The 21,422-nt window shown below is 41.9% G+C and overlaps 1 protein-coding gene across 3 annotated transcripts in view; it reads right to left on the bottom strand.

Annotated features, from left to right (window-relative positions):
* The window catches only part of MPDZ (multiple PDZ domain crumbs cell polarity complex component), a 248,930-nt gene that overhangs the window by 130,700 nt on the left and 96,808 nt on the right, over window positions 1-21,422 (bottom strand). For all 3 annotated transcript variants that reach the window (XM_089678090.1, XM_089678091.1, XM_089678092.1), the window contains exons 17-20: window positions 20,365-20,550; window positions 12,481-12,690; window positions 3,088-3,204; window positions 342-497 (exon numbers count right to left, since the gene is read on the bottom strand). In XM_089678090.1, the coding sequence (XP_089534216.1) occupies window positions 342-497; window positions 3,088-3,204; window positions 12,481-12,690; window positions 20,365-20,550 (669 nt within the window). The remainder of the gene's footprint in view (window positions 1-341; window positions 498-3,087; window positions 3,205-12,480; window positions 12,691-20,364; window positions 20,551-21,422) is intronic.

The raw sequence follows: 21,422 nt of genomic DNA, 5'->3' as shown, positions 1-21,422 counted from the left end.
ACATTGGCAAGCTAAACTCACACTACCATTTATCACCATTTAGTTTCTTTCTAGCTGTTTTCCTGCATAGCAGCAAGGATTATGTGCACAGGCATATACTTCTACCAGATTGTCTCAGGTGATCCCACAAAACCTGTTGTGGTCAAAGACACAAGCTGCCATCTGAACCTTCTGATTGTAATGTACCAATAAAATGAATGAATTTGATTTTTTGCTTGCACATCCAAAAAGCTAATAATGTTTGCAAAAGATGTATGGTATCACATAGTAAAGTAGCCAAAACTTTTACCACTAAGCAAGAAAAAAAAACAAACATTCAAATGCAATCAGAACCCAGTTACCTGCAGTGAACAATCAGACAAACCACTAAGAAGATCTTCATTACAAGGGCTACCATGCAAGGCTATCAAAGAAGCCTGGAGTAAGCTGTCATTATTGTGAGCAAAGCGGGATTCCATACTGCATTCTCCTGTTAAGTCAGCATCAGTGGTCTCAACCTATAAAGGCAATTTAGTGAAGGACTTACAGTTAATTTTCGATTAGGATAGCACAAGCTGTTCTAGATTTTGATGCAAAAATAAACACTACTGGTGGGACAAATAAAATAAAAAGGGACTTTCGAAAACAGAAATTCTTGAGCTGTCATTGTTGACTTGTTTTTATAACTATCATCCAGGTTCTAGCTTCACCAACGTGTGAGTCATTGAGTATGAAAAAGTATCTAGGATAAAAGTTCACACTTTTCAGACTTTATTTATTGCATGGTTGCTCCAGGTCTGCGCTTACTAGGTAGTGAAACAGGAAAAGAACAGCAGCTCTAGAATTTGCACCAGTAAGTACAAGTCCAGAATGGCAGCTCACATACTGCTACCCTCACAAGCTAACTTTTAGCATTTTGTACAGTACAATTTTAGAACTCAGATAGGTGATTAGACCCATCCTTGGATCTGAGCTGCTGTCTACTGTGTGTGACTTCACCTCTGAGCTGCAAGCAGGCAGTCCATAGAAGTGGATGCAAATGCAGTGGCTGCATGGACACAGTAGCATGTCAAAATCTGACATGCAGGCAGGAGTGGGTGCATGGATCCGAACACAGACCTGAGCGTTTGGAGGCATACACCTGCTCCTGCCCGTATGTCACATTTTGACATGCGACTGTGTCTGTGCAGCAGCTGGATCTGCATCCAATTCTGTGGGCTGCCTGCATGCAGCTCCTAGGTGGATTCACACCCTAAAATGTGAATATAAGCAACACTGCCATATTCCATAAAAATATACAGTTAGGTCCATATATATTTGGACACAGGCACAATTTTCATACTTTTTGTCTCTGTATGCCCCCAGAATAAATTAAAATGAAACAATCCAAATGAATTTGAAGTGCAGACTTTCAGCTATAATTCAAGGGGTTGCACATAAATATAAAGTACAAATTTTAGGAACTGCAACCATTTTTATACACAGTCCCTCCATTTTCAGAGAATCAAATGTAATTGGACAAATTAATATAATCATAAATAAAATTTTCATTTTTAATATTTTGTTGAGAATCCTTTACTGGCAATGACTGCCTGAAGTCTGGAACCCATGGACATTACCAAAGACTGGGTTTCCTCCTTTCTGATGCTTTGCCAGGCTCCAACTGCAGCTGTCTTCAGTTGTTCTTTGTTTGTGGGTCTTTCTGCCTTTAGTTTTGACTTCAGCAAGTGAAATGCATGCTCAATTGGGTTGAAATTAGGTGATTGACTCGGCCATTGCAGAATATTCCACTTTTTTTCCTTTAAAAGCTCCTGGGTTGCTTTTTCAGTGTGTTTTGGATCATTGTCCATCTGTACTGTGAAGCGCTGTCCAATCAACTTTGTTGCATTTGGCTGAATCAGGGCTGACAGTATATCTCTATACACTGCAGAATTTATCCGGCTGCTTCTGTCACATCATCAAACACCAATAGCCCAGTGCCACTGGAAGCCATGCATGCTCATGCCACCATACTGCCTCCACCGTGTTTTACAGATGACGTTGCGTGCTTTGGATCATGAGCTGTTCCAAGCCTTCTCCACACTTTTTTCTTTCCTTCATTCTGGTACAGATTAATCTTAGTTTTATCCGTCCAAAGAATGCTCTTCCAGAACTGGTCTGGCTTTTTTAGATGTTTTTTGGCAAAGTCGAATCTGACTTTTCTATTCTTCAGGCTTATGAATAGTTTGCACCTTGTGGTGAACCCTCTGTATTTGCTCTTGTGAAGTCTTCTCTTGAATGCAGACTTTGCCAATGATACGTCCACCTCCTGGAGGGTGTCCTTCACTTGTCTGAATGTTGTGAATGGGTTTTTCTTTACCATATAGAAGATCCTGCAATCATCCACCACTGTTGGCTTCTGTGGACGTCCATGCCTTTTTATGTTGCTAAGCTCACCAGTGCGTTTTTCTTTCCTCAGAATGTACCAAACTGTTGATTTGGCCACTCCTAATGTTGCTGCTATCTCTCTGACGGATTTGTTTAGTTTTTGAAGCCTTACTGTAGCCTGTTTCACTTGCATGGACAGCTCCTTTGAACGCATTATGTAGGTTCACAGCAATAGATTCCAAATGCAAATACCACAGTTATAATCAACTCCAGACCTTTTACCTGCTTAATTGATGAAGAAATAATGAAGGAGTAGCCCACACCTGGCCATGAAACAGCTTTTGATTCAATTGTCCAATTACTTTTGGTCCCTTGAAAAAGAGGGGATGGCTACTCTTAAGAGCTGCAATTCCTAAACCTTCCTCCGATTTGGATGTACATGCCCTCAAATTAAACCTGAGAGTGTGCACTTTCAGCCCATATCCATTATGTAACTATAGCTTGAATATATTTTGGTAAATATCTGAAAATAACTAAAATTGTGCCTGTGTTCAAATATATATGGACCTAACTGTAAGTATTAAGATAATTATACCTAATATTATGAAGTAATACAAGCTGGACATAATCATTCAGCCATGCAAATTAGCAATGGAAACATAGAATTAGATTTAAGAAATGCAACGTCACTAAAACTCGGCTTTTCACAAAATGTTTCTTTAGAAAGTTGCTGGCACTAACCATAGCTAGTTCAGCATGGAAAAGAGGTGCATCATTGGGCCCTTCCTCGGCATATGAATGTGCAGAGTAGAAAAGAGATTCGTCCTTAGCAGAGATATAGCCTTCTTCTGGTGACAGCTGCAGAAACAAGGAGCCCCATTTGGACTCGGTTAAACATCAGTACAGAAAGAAAGTGCATGCAAGTAGAAAGGATAGCAAGTATTCAAAGCAGATCTGGAGATTAAACACCTTAACAGACAAGTAAGGCTCTCACATAATTTAGTTAGGTTTTTTGAATTATAAATAAGGATTTTTGACTTACCTATAAAGTCCTTTTCTTGGAGTTCAGTACAGGACATAGGATCTCTTTTGGCCTTCTATACAATTGGACATTTTTGCAGCTGCTTCTAGGGGAGTCAGGCATTTTTATTCCTGCCTCTAAACTCCACTGCATGTTAGCTTATGTGTCCATGCACACATAGGTTTTTAGCAGTGCTTAGTGACAGGAGCTTTTAGAGGCAGTAAAAAAAACAAAAACAAAAAAAAACTGCCCGTGCGTCCAGGAGCAGCAGAGTTATGGCAGAAAAAATGCTTGATGCTGCTAAAACGTGCCTAAACACTAGGCGAGTATAGCACTTGACGGTTTATTCATTTTAATAGCCAGAATAAATTATTATTCTAGCCAATGAAATTAATTAACATCCAAGCTCTCGACGCCTTTAAACATGCCTAAATGCTTGGAAAAGCTTCAGTCACTTTTACAAGCGCAAGGCTTTTTTCCTGTCAAATAGGGGTTATATGCAGACAAAGTTTACTGGCAAACAAGCCATATAACCCTTCCCACTCCCAGTAATCCTCATTTTTTGTAGCAAGCAATCAATCAATGGAAAATGCCAGAACAGAGAGGAGGGTGGCCTGAGTCCTGTACTGTTCTCCAGGAAAAGGGTTTTACAGGTAAATAAAAAAACCTTATTTTTAAATTGTACAGTACAAGACACAGGCTCCTTTAAATCTTGACCACAGGAAGTCCCCAGGCAATACAACTGTGTGGTTGGCAACACAGCAAACAAAGCTAACAGCCTCAAAACAAGAGAACCAGATTCCCAAATCAAGGTGCAGTGTAAATCAGCAGCTGGCATGAGCAGAAATGTGTGAACAGAAGACCAAGTGGTGGCCCTGACCAAGTGATGGACGCCTAGTGCTAAAAAGCCCAGGAAGCACTGAATGAATGGGTTGTGGAAGCCTTAACAGAGAAAGGAGAATTCCTATCCTTCAAAGTGTAAGTCTTTGTGATAACCTGACTAATCCATATTGAAGTGGTGGAACAAGATGTAGGACAGCCCTTGTGAGAGCCCACAGGCAGGACAAATCAAGAATCTCAGGTTCAGATGGACACACTGATGGAGAGGTAAACTTGAATTAAACCTACTACATCTAAATAATTCAAAGTATTTCTTTGGGGTGCTTCGGAGCAGGACGATGTCCCGATTAAGATGGAAGAAGGAGACCACCTTAACAGGAATTAAGGATAGGGGCCTCAAAACCAACTTGTACTTAGGAAAAACAGGAAATTTAGGAAATTCTTTATAGATCAGGCCGCTAGTTCTGAGACACATCTCGCTGGCATGACATCCATAAGAAAAACTACATTACAAGTAAGGTTGGCCAAGGGGATATCCCAAATGGACTCAAAGGGTAGCTTCTGTAGAGCCAACAGAATCAAACTGGGATCCCAAGGCGAGACAGGTGTACGAACAGGACAAGCAATATGAGCCAACCCCCTGAACAAAAGCCTTTAGTAGTGAATAAGAAGCCATTGGTATCTGAAAGAGAATGGAAAATGCTGAGACATTGCCCTTCAGGGTGCTCAAGGCCAAATATTGCTCCAGCACAGATTAGAGTAAGGACAGTGAAACTTTTGTGCCTCATACTATGCAGAGCAAGTCTTCCAAGTGCAAAGATGTATCTTGCTAGAGGTTAATTTCCTAGCTTTAAGCAGTGTAGGAAGACTCATATCTCTCAGGACTTGCATTTCAACTGCCTGGCCATCAAAGCCAGCTAATGTGAAGCAGCATGACAGACCAGTCTTTGTGACAGATCTGTTCTGTTTGGAAATGCCCATGGAGTGTCTATCTGAAGTCAGGGGATGCCTGAGCTGATCCCATAAGGACACCATTGTACCTGCTGCATAGGCCTTTGGATTTCTGATGTTTGCTACAAACCTGTCCATATTTTAGTTAAAGCGGGATGTTGACAGATCTACATCCAGCATCCCCTAACAGTAACAGATGTCCCAGAACACTTTGGAGTGGAGAGACCATTCCTTCACATCCAAACATGAATGACAGAGAAAATCAGCCATCTATTGCCCATTCTAAGAATGTGTACTGCGATTAAGGCTGGACTGTGCCATTTGGCCCAAACCAGAAGTAGGTCTGCTTCCCGAAGAACACTGTGGCTTCTGGTTCCACAGTGATGATTGATGCAAGCAATGAATGTGGCATTGTCTGACTGAATTTTCATAAGTCGCCCCAGAAGCTGGTTGGTCCAATGCACAAGGGATAGGCAGGTGTTACTGATATTGATGGTAAGTCTGGAATCCCTTGATGACCATGTCCCCTGGACCTTTTCAATCCCTAGGATGCCTCCCCAGCCCAACAGTCTGACATCCTTTGTGAGAACTGTCCAGGTTAATGAGAGAAAGGAGTTTTTTATAACTGCAGCACAAGGATGGTCATCCACCAGGTCAGACATATCCTGGCCTTGGGACATAGACATATGAGCCTGTCCAAAGACTCAGGGGATTTGTTCCATGCAGTCAACACATCGAGCTGCAAAGGCCTAGAGTGAAACTGGGTAAACATCACTCCCTCAAATGAAGCTCAGCAACCTCATACAAAATTGTACCACAGAATGCTTTTGGGACACAAGGTCCATACACATGCTTGGAGGGTAACACTCCTCCCTGGGTCAGAAACACCCAGACTTAGGCTATGTCCAAGACTAGGACCAGGTACACCAAGCTGTGAGCTGGATCTGTTGCAGACTTCTGTAGGTTGAGAATCCACCCAAAGCTCTTAAGTGTCTGTATCGTCTATTACACATTGGCTGCCAGGGCCGGAGTGGAGTGATCCTTCAAACGAAGGTTGTCCAGATATTCGATAGTGTGGATTCCCTGAGAGCGCAGCAGTATCAAGACCAGGGCAAGCACCTTGGCGAAGACCCAAGGGGCTATGGACAGGCCAAAGGGGCGATACAACCTAGAAGTGCTGCTCATACATCACAAATCAACGTAACCACTGATGTAGGGGAAAAATGGGGATGTGTAAATATGCATCTTGAGGTCTATTGATGCTAGAAACTCCCCTTGCTGCAGCAATGCAATCACAGACTGGACAGATTCCATTTAGAACTTTTGGATCAGCAAGAAGGTGTTGATATCCTTTAAACCTAGATCAGGGAAAATGCCACAACTGGGCTTCAGAACTGTAAACGGGTTTGAATAAAAGCCATGAAGCTGTTCCTCTGAGGGAACTGGCTCAGTCATTCCAGATGTGTGAAGATGCTGTAAGGCAGTCTAGGGGGCCCGCAATGGAATCAGAGAGATGGAAAAGTTGGAGGGCATAAAGTGGAGAGACGGTAGGGAGTGAAACTCAAGCTTGTTTCCTTGGAACACCACTTCCTGGACCGAAAGATCCGAAATGCCCTAAATCCAGGCGGACGAAAAAGCAAAAAGACGCCCCCCCCCCTCCTCTCGACTTATAACAGTGTGTCCCTTCATTGTGAGTAGAATTTAGCACCAGTCTTGGCTGGCTTAGACATCCAGGACTTGCAACAGAATTGATTGGAGGACTTGGCTTTTCATGTGGATGTCTGGGAGGGAAGAAAAAGAAGTCTAAGATAATCCAGAGATGGCAGACCTTGCAATGTGCACCTTAGCATTCATATTACTGGGTAAGAGAGTGTTTTTCCTGCTCATGACTTCCCTGAAGCTGTATTTAATCTAAAAACAAAAATTTACTAAAATTGCAGCCCACAAATTTTAAGTTTTCCTTTTTTAGGATTTTTTTTTGTAGTTTTTAAATGATGATCCAGCCAGTAAAACTGTTATTTTTCAATTTACCAGTCCAAACTGTCCAGACAAAGTAGCAGTTAGAGGATTGAGACAAACCCTGACTGACTTATGTAAAATCTTTATTGCAAAAAGAAAAACCTCCAGAATGCAACACCCTAAGACAGGAATTGTGTTACTGGCTGAATCAGCAAGTGAAATAAAGGAAAAAAGAAAACAAATGCAGCCACCACATCTAAGGATCGATAGGCTGCAATATATTTCATTTTTGTAATCTGGTTTATTACTGCATTAAAGAAGTCTTTGCTATGTTAAAGAGGTCTAGTTACTCAAAGAGTCATTTATCAAGCAGAATCCTTTCTAAGCATTTATTACAAACTGTCTCTGCAAAACAATTCCGCAGTCATAGGATCCCGTGCTTCTTTACAGACATGAAATACTACTGGGAGGAGCTTCAATTTGTGGAGTACTGAGGGATCCAGAGTTGCACACCATGCACTTGGCCTAGACTGCCAGAGTTTGACAAATGGCCAAAGACACCTACAGATGCACGGCCAAACTTGACAGTACAAAACAGGAGGGGCACTAATTTCTTGTCCACCAAGCCTTTGAAAACTGGAACATCCTGAACCAGAACTGTAAAGGATTTGCTGAGGCAGAAAATAGGCAAATCCAGCACAGGCACTTTTCAAAACCTTAATGGTTCCTTTTAGCTTGAGAGAGATCAAGGGCAACTGCCCATCCCAGGAGGAGTTCTGACTTCAAGAATTCATTTTCCTTTTCCTCACCATCCCCACCTATTGGGAAGCAAGGCTGCTGTGATGGAAAGTTTGGACAATGACTCAGCAGGGGAAATTGAATGGCAGTGTTTATGCCTTGCATTCTCTGTAAACAGAGATTTTCCCCATCAGGTCTACCATAGAGGCTGAAAATTCCACTCTGGTTATAAAGAAGGAAAGGACAGACTCAAACATGGTAGAGGTCCAGAGAGCTGACATCTGCCCTTGAGGGTTATCAGATTCCCTATGGGGTACCTACTACCTTAGTAAGTACAGAGACTGTTGATGTGGAGTAGAAGAGATTAAGCCGTCCTGTGGCCTACGATTGATGTTGCTGTATAACCCAATGAAGGCAGATGCAGAGACCAGAGCAACAAACTGGAGCAAGGTAGCAGCTGGAACTGTAGTTTGCCTGTCTGCAGTTTTTCAGAGCAATGTGCTGAATATGACAGTAATAAAAGGGAAAGGAAAGTATCTCCTCCAAAGGGTGGGACTATGCACATAGAATGGCCATTAAGCACTAAAATTTGTCTCTGGACATGCAGCAACATGTGTCCCAGGACTGAAAAGTGGTGCACTTTATTCATTATGTTTGAACAGAAAATTTAAAGTGGCTCATGCTAGGTCAAGATTGTGACAGACTATTTAGAAGTGTTAGACATGGTACATACTGCTCCTTCTGCCCCCACATCGTTGTGCTCAAGGGAAGCTGCCCAGTATCCAGGGATTAGCCACTTAGGTGATGGGTGTGAGAGCCTTAAGGGGGTGGGGGCACAACAGGGGCATGGGCAAAGCCACGGACTCACCACACTAGTGTACAGGCGCCTTTCCAGGGAAAAGACCACTAGAAGGAGAGAATTGGTGGTCCATGGAGAGGGTCTACAGGGACTGGAATTACCGGGATTCTGAACACCATTGCTCTGGACCTGAAGAGCAGATTGCAGCTAACTACGCTGAGTTGTACTGCAGCACAAAGTGTCAGTGTCCAGAGGTGGAGGCAATGTTACAAGCCAGCCCTGCTGCTTCCATGAGGTGGGTTCTAGGCATGTTTCCCTAAGGTGCCACCAAGGGGTGACCAATCCAGAAACAAAAGACAGAGCAAAAGATGCTTTAGGGAGGGCTTCTAACCTCTTGTCCTCCAGGTTTCTGAGGACTGTAAGAAGTTTGTTGAGGCAGGAAATAGCCAGATTCCCCACAGAAAAATTCCACTGATTGTGCGCAAACCTCATGGGGGCTTATATATTTTGTCTGGCCTTGGCCCATCCTCATACAACACATCCTGTAGTACAGGGAGAGCGGGTTACACGGGCTGTTCTAACAACTTTGTTTGACTGTGTCCTCACCTGAAGGTGGAGTATATAACCAATGATTATGATTTAAAAGGAGCCTGTGTCCTGTACTGTATGAGAAACCATAGTTATACAAATAACTGTATGGTTCTAACAGAACAGATATAAAAGAGAATCTGTTTTGATAGTAATATGGTAATTGCCAGCGCTGACTTGTTTTTGTAGGCAGTCATCTTCATACTTGCTTCAATCTAGTAGTGAAACAAAGATAGGATACAAGGAAAACAACAACAGATTCTTGCACTTTCAAAAACAAGTCAGCATTAGCAGATCCAATATTTCTATTTCAATGGGTTACTAGCAAAGGGGTTTGAGAAAAAGAGTTAAGCTATAACCCCCTACTAATAGAGTAAAGCCATTTGATGAATTATAGGTGAATGAGCCCCCTAAAACTGCAATTTAAGCATAAAAAAGTGAAGCTGGGAATTCTAATAAAATGATTTTGCAGCAATTCAGTGCTCTAAAGAGATATACAATGCATCCAGAAAGTATTCACAGAGCTTAACTTTTGCCAAATTTTGTTATGTTCCAGTCTTATTCCAAAATTGAATAAATTAATTTTTTCCCTCAACATTCTACAAACAATACCCCATAATGACAATGTGAAAGAAGTTCATTTTGAAATCTTTGCAATTCAATAAAAATAAAAAACGAAAAAAAAAAAAAAACAGTTGTACATAAGTATTCACAGTCTTTGGCATGACACTCAAAACTGTCTCTGGTGCATCCTGTACCCACTGATCATCCTTGAGATGTTTCCACAACTTGATTGGAGTCCACTTGTGGGAAATTCAGTTAATTGGACATGATTAGGAAAGGCATACATCTGTCTATATAAGGTTCTACAGTTAACAGTGCATGTCAGAGCACAAACCAAGCCATGAAGTCCAAGGAATTGTCCGTAGACCTCTGAGACAGGTTTGTATCAAGGCACAGATCTGGGGAAGGGTACAAAAAAATGTCTGCAGCATTGAAGGTCCCAATGAGCACAGTGGTCTCTATCATCCATAAATGGAAGAAGTTTGGAACCACCAGGAATCTTCTTAGAGCTGGCCGTCCAGCCAAAATGAGCGATCGAGGGAGAAGAGCCTTAGCCAGGGAGGTAACCAAGCACCCGATGGTCACTCTGAAAGATCTCCAGCGTTTCCCTGTGGAGAGAGGAGAACCTTCCAGCAGAACAACCATCTCTGCAGCACTCCACCAATCAGGCCTGTATTGTAGAATGGCCAGACCGAAGCCACTCCTCAGTAAAAGGCAAATGGCAGCCCACCTGGAGTTTGCCAAAAGGCACCTGAGCGACTCTCAGACAATGAGAAACAAAACTCTCTGATCTGATTAAACAAGGATTGAACTATTTGGCCTGAATGCCAAGCATCATGTCTGGAGGAAACCAGGGTGTCAGGGCTCCAGGTATGACCAGAGGTGTGTGGACCGACACAGGGAAACACAGACTTCAGGTATAGCATGTAACACAATATAATTTATTAAAGGCAACACAAACATAAACGCAGTGCAAACAACCAAACTCAACACTTACATAAATATGTACAACCAGGTGCAATAAACCTTAAACTAATAGGTACCAGTGCAGTCAGGGCTGGAGAGGTGGAGCGGTCAGGCAGGCCGAGCCCACAGCACGGATTTCCTCAGGGCGCGGGGTCTAAGTCCCAGCCTACTGTTCACCAGGGCCCCTGATGGTGGGGATGGACTTGGTGCAGACTGGAACCAGGTCGTGACCCCTGAGTGTGTCCGGCTGTGGTAGAGAATACTGGCAGGGGAGTGCGGGAACGGAGTCTGATGGGAAGAGGCAGGCAGACTTACTGAAGTGATCCCTGCAGGATGGATGGATGGATTGTCGGGTGAAGTAAGCGTAGTCAGGCAGGCCGGGTCGGTATCGTGCAGGCAGTGAGGTACAAGAGGAGCGAGCAGAGAATGGTCGGGGTCACAAGCCAGGTTCAGCAGGTTGCGGGCAGCGCAGTACCAGGGATCAAGCAAAAGAGTAGTCAGGCAAGACAGGGGTTAATCAGGAGAATAGCAGGATCAGGAACAAGCAGAGGTCGGCAACGGAATGAACACAGGAACAATATTAAGAACAGAGCAGGTAAGAGACAGGATACAGGGAACAGGGCACATGGGAAACATACACCAAGGCCCTGATCACAGGCCTGGTCATTCCTTAAATACACCTTCTGCAATCAGCCCCAGGTGTTGGCTGATTGCAGGAGTGAGCTTCTGGCTGCTGAGAGCACCCGCTGGTCAGCCCTGGTACTGCAGCCCAAACGGCAGGTGAGTCCCACCACCAGTGCTGAGTCCATTCCTGACACAGGGACCGCTCACCACCTGGCCAATACCATCCCTACAGTGAAGCATGTTGGTGGCAGCATCATGCTGTGGGGATGTTTTTCAGCAGCAGGAACTTGGAGACTGGTCAGGATCTAAGAAAAGACGAATGCAGCAATGTACAGAGACATTCTTGATGAAAACCTGTTCCAGAGTGCTCTGGACCTTAAACTTGGGCGACAGTTCATCTTTCGACATGACAACGACCCTAAGCACACAGCCCACATAACAAAGGAGTGGCTACGGGTCAACTCTGTGAATGTCCTGGAGTGGCCCAGCCAGAGCCCAGACTTGAACCCAATTAAACAACTCTGGAGAAATCTGAAAATGGATGTGCACTGAAGATCCCCATCCAACCTGCTGGAGCTTGAGAGGTACTGCAAAGAAGAATGGGAGAAATTGCCCAAAAATAGGTGTGCCAAGCTTGTAGCGACATACTCAAAACGAATTGAGGCTGTAATTGGTGCTAATGGTGCTTCAACAAAGTATTGAGCAAAGACTGTGAATACTTATGTACATGTGGTTTTTTTTTCGCTTTTTATTTTTAATAAATTGCAAAGATTTCAAAACAAACTTCTTTCACATTGTCTATATAGGATATTGTTTGTAGAATATTGCAGAAAAAAATGTATTTAATCCATTTTGGAATAAGGCTGTAACATAACAAAATGTGGCAAAAGTTAAGCGCTGTGAATACTTTCTGGATGCACTGTAAGATATTGATTAGTGAGTTAGCCTGCCAGAACCCATCAAAAGCTGAAATATCAATTAGATGGACTAACTCTGCATAAGCAATTTAGTTGTAGTGGATATTTTAGTTATACAGGTTATCTGAAACATAATCAGTTACATAGCATTATAAAAATATTCTTACAGGCAAAGGTTTTGCTACTCCAATGCTAACATTTCCAGCAGGTGCACCTTTAAGTGCCTGAACAGCCTCCTCTAAACTCGCATGCTCCAAATTCATCTCATTGACAAACATCAAGCGATCACCAGGCAAAAGTTGGCCATCTTGTTCTGCAACTCCTCCAGGGACCAAGGAGCGAATTACTATGACTGTGCTTGCTGGATCAATAGGATCCTAAAGAAACACATTAAAGTAAGGATTGATTAAACCTAAATAGGTGAAGAAGGCAGAAGAAAAACAAGAAATATACCAACAAAAGGAAAGTGAACTTAAGCCTCCCTCCAAATAGAGCAGATACTGACAGGAGTTTGCTTGCTCAGTAGGGGCTTCAGTCCACTGATCAGGCGGATGGCTGATCCCTATCTGCTCCGCTTATGCAAAGCGGATACAGACACAGCCCGCTCTTCTCTATGGGCGGTCGGATGTAAATGGACCACCTGTCCGTTTACACCCCACTATCATCCGATCCGCTAGATGGAAGGGGAACATCCATCTTTTTTTTAGGATCAGACTGAATGTAGGCGGGTATAAACGGACATAGAAGACAATGGTGGGTCCAGTTGGGTCCACCTGAAAAACTGACAGGTGGACCTAATTGGTCCACTCGTGTAAAAGGGTCCTAAAGCATTTGTAAAGTCTTAGCATCTCACCCACAAACAAGAACATTCTTACTTCACTTCAGCATAATACAATTAAATAATCAATGCATGTGCCCATAAAATAGCATATGGCAAGTGAATGCTTACTACGTTTTATTACAATCACAAAGCCTTTACATCCATCTTTTGACAAAATTGCTTTAGCCTCCTGGACATCTTCAGTGCACTAAGGGATGTACTAGTAATCATGGAAAATTCCAATCCTTGTAGACAAGGCTGGAGAAATATATACAAACAGGCTAGCCCCAAGAAAAATTAGCTTGTGGGTCATGTTATCTTAAGTACAAACATAGGAATGTTGACCTACCTGTAAATTTCTTATCTTGGGAGTACAGTACCGGTCACAGGGCTTGTATTCATAGTCCATAGGTTATATGCTGCTACCCTCAGGTTACTGGACACTGGCAAAAACTTTTGCTAGAGTCGCTCTTAGAGCATACCCATATAACCACACCCACTCCATGGGACTCCAGTTTATTAGTAAGCTATTATAAGTAATCAAGACACAGAGGGGTGGGACCTGTGTCCTGCACTCTACTCCAAGGTAATGTATGGTACTCCGGTTTCCTCCCACACTCCAAAGTCATGCTTGTAGATTAATTGGATCCTGCCTAAATTAGCCCTAGTATGTGTATGTATGAATGTAAGATGGGGACTTTAGATTGTACGCCCCTTGAGGGTTAAGGACTGATGTGAATGTACATATATATACATACAGTGGGGATCGAAAGTTTGGGCACCCCAGCTCAATATTTGTATTAATGTGCATAAAGAAGCCAAGGAAAGATGGAAAAATCTCCAAAAGGCATCAAATTACAGATTAGACATTCTTATAATATGTCAACAAAAGTTAGATTTTATTTCCATCATTTACACTTTCAAAATAACAGAAAACAAAAAAATGGCGTCTGCAAACGTTTGGGCACCCTGCAGAGTTAATATCTTGTACTGCCCCCTTTGGCAAGTATCACAGCTTGTAAACGCTTTTTGTAGCCAGCCAAGAGTCTTTCAATTCTTGTTTGAGGTATCTTTGCCCATTCTTCCTTACAAAAGTCTTCCAGTTCTTTGAGATTTCTGGGCTGTCTGTCACGCACTGCTCTTTTAAGGTCTATCCATAGATTTTCAATTATGTTGAGGTCAGGAGATTGTGAAGGCCATGGCAAAACCTTCAGTTTACGCCTCTTGATGTAATCCCCCGTGGATTTCGAGGTGTGTTTAGGATCATTATCCATTTGTAGAAGCCATCCTCTCTTTAACTTCAGCTTTTTCACAGATGGCATCAAGTTACCATCCAAAATTTGCTGAAATTTTATTGAATCCATTTTTCCTTCTACTCGTGAGATGTTCCCTGTGCCACTGGCTGCAACACAACCCCAAAGCATGATTGATCCAACCCCATGCTTAACAGTTGGACAGAGGTTCTTTTCATTAAATTCTGTGCCCCTTCTTCTCCATATGTACCTTTGCTCATTCCGGCCAAAAAGTTCAATTTTAACCTCATCGGTCCACAGAACTTGTTTCCAAAATGCATCAGGCTTGTCTATATGTTCATTTGCAAAGTTCAAACGATGATTTTTGTGGTGAGGACGTAGAAGAGGTTTTCTTCTGGTGACTCTTCCATGAAGAACATATTTGTACAAGTATTTCTTTATAGTGGAATAGTGTACCACAACTCCAGTGTCTGCCAGATCTTTCTGGAGGGATCGTGCAGTCAAACGTGGGTTTTGAATTGTTTTTCTCACAATCCTGCGAGCTGTTTTGTCTGATATTTTTCTTGGTCTTCCAGATCTTGCTTTAACTTCCACTGTTCCTGATGACTGCCATTTCTTAATTACATTCCGAACAGAGGATATCGACATCTGAAAACGCTTTGCTATCTTCTTATAGCCTTCTCCAGCTATGTGAGCGTCAACTATTTTCAGTTTCAGTTTTCTAGACAACTGCTTAGAAGAACCCATGGTGCTGATTGTTGGGGCAAGGTCAGATGAGTCTGGGCATTTAAAACCTTTGAGATTGACATCACCTGGTCTTCCCAGACGATGATTGAGAACAATCCATGACACTGGCAGGTCTCAGCTTGGCAAAGGGGGCAGTGCATGCTATAAATTCTGCAGGGTGTCCAAACTTTTGCAGACGCCATTTTTTTGTTTTCTGTTATTTTGAAAGTGTAAATGATGGAAATAAAATCTAACTTTTGTTGACATATTATAAGAATGTCTAATCTGTAATTTGATGCATTTTGGAGATTTTTCCATCTTTCCTTGGCTTCTTTATGCACATTAATACACATTTTTAGCTGGGGTGCCCAAACTTTCGATCCCCACTGTACATATATGTAAAGTGATGTGTAAATTAACAGCGCTATACAAGTACCTGAAATAAATAAATAAAATAGTACAGGATGCAAGACTTGTATTCATTGACCATGGGACAAACCCAAGTGTGATGAACTGCCTGACACCCCTTCTGGGTATCTCCACCAAATTACAGCTTACTCTACTCTTGAACCAGAATATAGCAAATTTACCTCAAGCATCAGACAGAACCAACATTAGAGTAAAACAAGGACTTATTTTATTAGCAAACAGCACAGCATTTATACACAAAAACCTTCCCCCTAAACTGGTATGGCACACATTACCAGTCCCAGGAGAAAATTACATTATACAAACAAATAAACAATCAAACACAAGAAAACCAAGGATTCCTTCCAGGAACCTAGCAGTCTGGACTCTGGAGGTGATTAAACAAAGTGAGAGCTTATCACCTAAACCTAATTACAGAAAACATTAACTGATGCCAGGAAACCTGTAACAGAAAATAAGGTTTTTTTAACCCCACATATGCTGGAATTTACTCCCTGCATATAACGCATCCAGGATAATAGTTCCACTATTCACAGTATGCCAAGGGGTCCCAGAAATAGGCCCTCCAGCCCTAATTGCATGGAAAGGGCAGCTGGTATAATTCACAGTCATGTACCCAGGGAAGCGATATCTCCCTCTTGGGAAAAAGGTTCCTTGTAACCCCAAGAGCTGGGGTCTCCATAGTCCTGGGTCCATAGATGGTGGAAAGGAGGCTGGTCCCCAGGCCCCTCCAGTCGCCCAAGTCATGGTGGTTTCTGTGACAACAAGCAATACAACTAGACAACAACATAGCAAAACACAGAACTGCCAACAGGCCCACAAAAAACACAAGGGCTTAAGAACCCTGAATAAAATACAATAATAGCTTGAGAACCAGGCAGCCAAATCTCGCATCAGCTAAGGTCTGAACGTCCATCTCAAAGAACTTGAAAATGTGTGAGCAGAGGTCCAAGGGGCAGCCTTGTAAATCTGTAATACAAATACTTGATGCTGAAAACCCCAGAAGACATAAACAGCCCTGGCAGAATGGGCTCTGACGGGAAAGGGAAGATCCTTTAGGGTTTAGGCCTCTGAAATGAGCTATCTAATCCATGTAGCAATGTTGCAGTGGGGAGCAGGATGTCCTCCACAAGGGCTTCCAGGTAGGACAAAAAAAAGCTTAATTTCGTCCGATACAAAAAACACTATTGCACTGATCTTCAACAGACTGAGGTTGGCTGGGACATATGATACAAGGAATTCAGAACTGGGCACTGCAGCTCTCCAATCCATTCCACTGGGTGGTAGAAGTCTGAATATAAAAACAAAAGCAACAGAGAGCACACTCCCGCCCTAGCGTTACTCCATTTATTAATATAATAAAAAGGTAAAATAGTTGCACTCACGTGATAGAGTAAAACAAGAGGCACATCAGACAACATATGGTCCTCCCCAGCTTCTCCCTGGCAACTAGCAGAAGATGTGTTGCAGGGCGATTACAGTTCCCCAGCTGATGACAGCTCTCTCGTACAAGCCGCAGCTGAGTAAAGCGTCTGTACATGTGCCCAGACCAGCCACCGCCACGCACCGCTCTGGAGACATGCCACACAAGTGACGGGAGGGAGAGAAGGGAGTAGGATGCGTGCACAAGCATGGCTGCTATGACGATGTGTTTAAGGGGTGTGGCCCCCTTTCTCAAGACACACCCACAGCCGTCCTCTGGAGTCTTTTATACAAACAACTAATGACCCACTAAAATTCTTAAAGTAAAAAGCTTTTCTAAGAGAGAGCTGCTAACTCAGATGTGCCTAACAGATGTGATGTCCTCCTATATCTTGTGCAGCAGTCAAGGGAGGATCATCACAGGGAAGGCATAAACCAGTTGAAAATGAGTCCAAGGAATCACCAGAGCATTTAATGTAAAAGTCTACAGGATCCATGGTCTTGGACACAAATTTGTTCAGCTGACCACTAGATATCAGCAAGAAGGACTGACTCTTTAAAAGGAGATCATCCAGGTAAGCCTCAACATGGATATCCTGAGAAAAAAGCAGAGCCAAATAAGGGCAAGCACCTTTGTGAAAGCCCATGGATAGGCGAAAAGGAAGGGTAACAAATTGCTAAGGCAGATCACCACTGCAGATCACAGATAGCGTTGCTGAAGTGGAAATATGGGAATGTGCAGATAGGCATCTTGGTTGTCTATTGAGTAGTGATTCAACAAAATATCAGCCGCCAAAAATTATCATCCGAAAATAGGGTTATCAGTGTTTTTCCAATAGAAAAAAAAGTGCCGATAATGATGATTAATAACAATACAAAATTGCATCCCTTGACTTCAATGCAAAATCGCATCCCATTGACTTCAATGCAAAACGCCCCCTATTAACTGCAAAGCAAAAACGCATCCCATTGACTTCAATGCAAAACGCGTCCCATTGACTTCAATGAAAAACCGAGCCCTATTCACTTCAATGCAAAATCGCTCCCCTTTGACTTCAATGCAAAAACGCGCCCCATTGACTTCAATGAAAAACGGAGCCCCATTGACTTCAATGTAAAACCGAGCCCTATGGACGTCAATGCAAAATCATGTCCCATTGACTTCAATGCAAAAACAGCCCATATTGACTTCAATGCAAATGCAAAGCCTCTATTTTTAGATATATTTTTTTTAAATTCATATTCATTTAAATTCATGATATTAATTAAAAAGTCGAATATAATACAAATTTACATTAAAAAAATATATTTTTTAAAAACTGTCCATTTTGGTATTGGTCTTGGTTTTCAGCCAAGTGCATCCTAAATTTTTGTTTTCGGTCCAGAATTTTTGGTGCACCACTACTACTGAGGCGTGAAAATTCCCCAGAAGGAGGGAAGCAATGACTGTCCTGGCATTTTCTATTTAAAAACTTCTGAACTGGAAGGAACAAGTTGAGAATCTTTGGTTCCAGAATGGGCCGAATTTGTCAAATCAGGTTTTGAACCATAAAATGGTTTGAGTAGAAACCCTGAAAGCGTTATCCTAGTGGTAAAGGAACACTGACCCTGCACTCAAAAGCTGATCTGCCTGCCATGATTGGGAAGGAGACAAGTTGAAGTATATGAAGCGGGGAGAAGGTAGAGTGCAAAACTCCAGTTTGTAGATCCTGAAAACAACACTCTGGAACCAGATGTTATGGGAGCAGAAGTTGTTAAAATCCAAGAGAAATCCCCATACTTTGAGAAATTGGTATCCCATCATTGTTCAGAAGCTCTGACTGGTTTGCATGGCCATGTCTTCTAGCAAAGTATGCACCTGACCTAAAGTTATCATTAGAAGACTGGGAGGGACAAATGGAACCCTTCCTATCCTCAGAGGTAATAGACCTCTAGTAGGTCTATGTAGAGGTGCGAGACTTTATCTTCTGGCGGAGGAGAGTACCCTTATTCCCAGTGATCTTACTGTACTTATCCAAGGAGAGACCAAACAGATGTTCGCCTTCGGAAGGTAAAAACTAAAGGCGTTTCTTGTATGGAATTTCAGTTGACCAGCATGTAAGCAAGAGAATCCTGTACATGTGTACAAGACTGCAAAAACACAAAAAGACACTACACTTGTCTGAGAGAGACTAGCATAGTATGTGGCATGAAGGGGTGTGGCCTCGAATGCACACTGCCTGTGTTCAGGGCCGCTCACCTGCCTGTCCACACATATCAAATTAAGATTTGCAGCTCTGTCTGTATAGTTACATAGTTAGTCTGGCTGAAAAAAGACAAAAGTCCATAACAGATGTAATTTCATGGGTAGGCCCACAGATCTATGTTGTATGCAGTCTCCCCCTGCAGCTGCTCTTATGCACAGACTCAGCTGTGTTCTCAGGATGCTGGAAATTTTACACTCTGCTATAGGTTGGCTTATAGAGAATGGTGGCTGGCCTACGATAAACCATGCCTTTTTTGTCTAAAATTTGTTGAAGCTCCAAAGGCCACAGAGCTGTCATAGTGCCGGTTCACAAATAAGTGGATAGGATACGGTTTGAACTGCATCCAATCCGCATGACATGTGAAATAACATTGCTTCCTATGGTGCCCGTTCCCATATGTTCAGTGCACTGGTGGTGCAAATTCAGTGTAGTTTGAAAAAGAGTCCTGTATGAATTCTGAGCAGTGCCTTCAGGTTCAGGTGTGGATTACAGGCTTTTGACCTCTATGGGAACCGTTTCTAAACCACAATTGTGTGAACAGGATAAGATCCTGAGCTAATCCTGTCCTGAACCTGATGAAACCGCTGAACAACTACTGTATCAATTAGATGTGAAACCTGAGCTTCAATCTGCACTGCACATGTGTGAATCAGCTCTTAAGGAAGAAAATATGGTAAATTCTCATTATATATAAAGCATAATCATTTTTGTGCTACAAAACACATTAAAGATATAGTCAATACAATACAGTTTAGAAGCCAAGCAGGGTTCTAACAAGTCAAAGCACAGTTTTTGCTAAGATACAAAGAAAGCACAGAAAAGCTAGTCTCGAGCTGTAATGTTTTAGCGCACAATGGCTTCATGGCTCCTGTGATTTCTCCTGCCCTGAGCTGGCAAAAAGCAGAAAGACTTGTGTGTTACACAAAAAAACAGCGTAACTTGAAAATCAGGATATACAAGAAAGGAATTAAATGTATATTAATGCTAAAGTTCAAATCAATATATTATGAAGTCCAAATGTACTTTATTTTGTAGAAATTGTTTCAAATATGCCTTAATGCTCATTTTCTCCTATTTTCAATTTGTAAACAACCTTTCTGGCTAAATCAATGAACAGTTTGAGGTCTACAAAGCAACATAAAAACAAAACAATACCTGATAATCTAAAATACTGAAACCAAGGCCAAGGCTTCCCTTTTCCAGTTCAATGGTTTGAATATCAGTCTCCCACATTGCCAGTGGTGAACCTTGTGTATCTTCCATGCTTGGACTATCATCACCTGCTTCCATGTTCAAGTCATCAGTCTCAGAGGAGCCAATGGTGCCAAAATCAATATGATGCTAAAATCAGAAAGTTTATTGCTTTAGAACAAGCAGAACAACTCGTTACCTAACAATGGCATCAAATAATAACAAGACAAACAAGAACAGCCATTTCTGTTGCTAAAACCACATTGGATTTATATTATAATTTACATTATAATCTTACCAGAAAATGTCATACTCAAGAGCTTTGTCTGCACTAAAATGTCATATCATTAAGTCATTCTCCTCTCATATTTTCATGTGGGTAGCAAGAACAGAAGTAATAATGCTACAATGATATTTGTAAATATAATTGGCATCAGTATTACAATCCCAAAATTCTAAATGTCTTAATGATGAAGGCAAAAAAGGAGTCTTAATGCCTGAACCCAGTTTTGCAACTTTGGCATGTGTTAGTATAACTGTACATATCTTTGCACCCACTTAGTGTATCCTAGTGACTTACACCTTGTTTTGTTAAGGACAAATTGTGGTTTCATTTGGTTGTACATTTTGTTTTTATTATGAAAAAAAAAAAATCTGACATAAATTATATATACAGTTGAAACTCGAAAAATTAGAATATCGTGCAAAAGTTCATTTATTTCAGTAATGCAACTGAAAAGGTGAAACTAATATATGAGATAGACTCATTACATGCAAAGCAAGATAGTTCAAGCCGTGATTTGTCATAATGATAATTATGGCTTACAGCTCATGAAAACCCCAAATCCACAATCTCAGAAAATTAGAATATTACATGCAATCAATAAAACAAGGATTGTACATAGAACAATTTTAGACCCCTCCATGATTTCTAAGTGGGAGAACTTGCAAAATCGCAGGGTGTTCAAATACTTGTGTTCCTCACTATATCTATATATATATATATATATATATATATATAT

Source organism: Staurois parvus, unplaced genomic scaffold (assembly GCF_062004578.1).
Source record: "Staurois parvus isolate SC_StPar_1 unplaced genomic scaffold, SC_StPar_1.0 ptg000198l, whole genome shotgun sequence".
In the NCBI taxonomy this organism is placed as follows: Eukaryota; Metazoa; Chordata; class Amphibia; order Anura; family Ranidae; genus Staurois; species Staurois parvus.
This window is presented reverse-complemented; position numbering and strand designations above follow the sequence as displayed.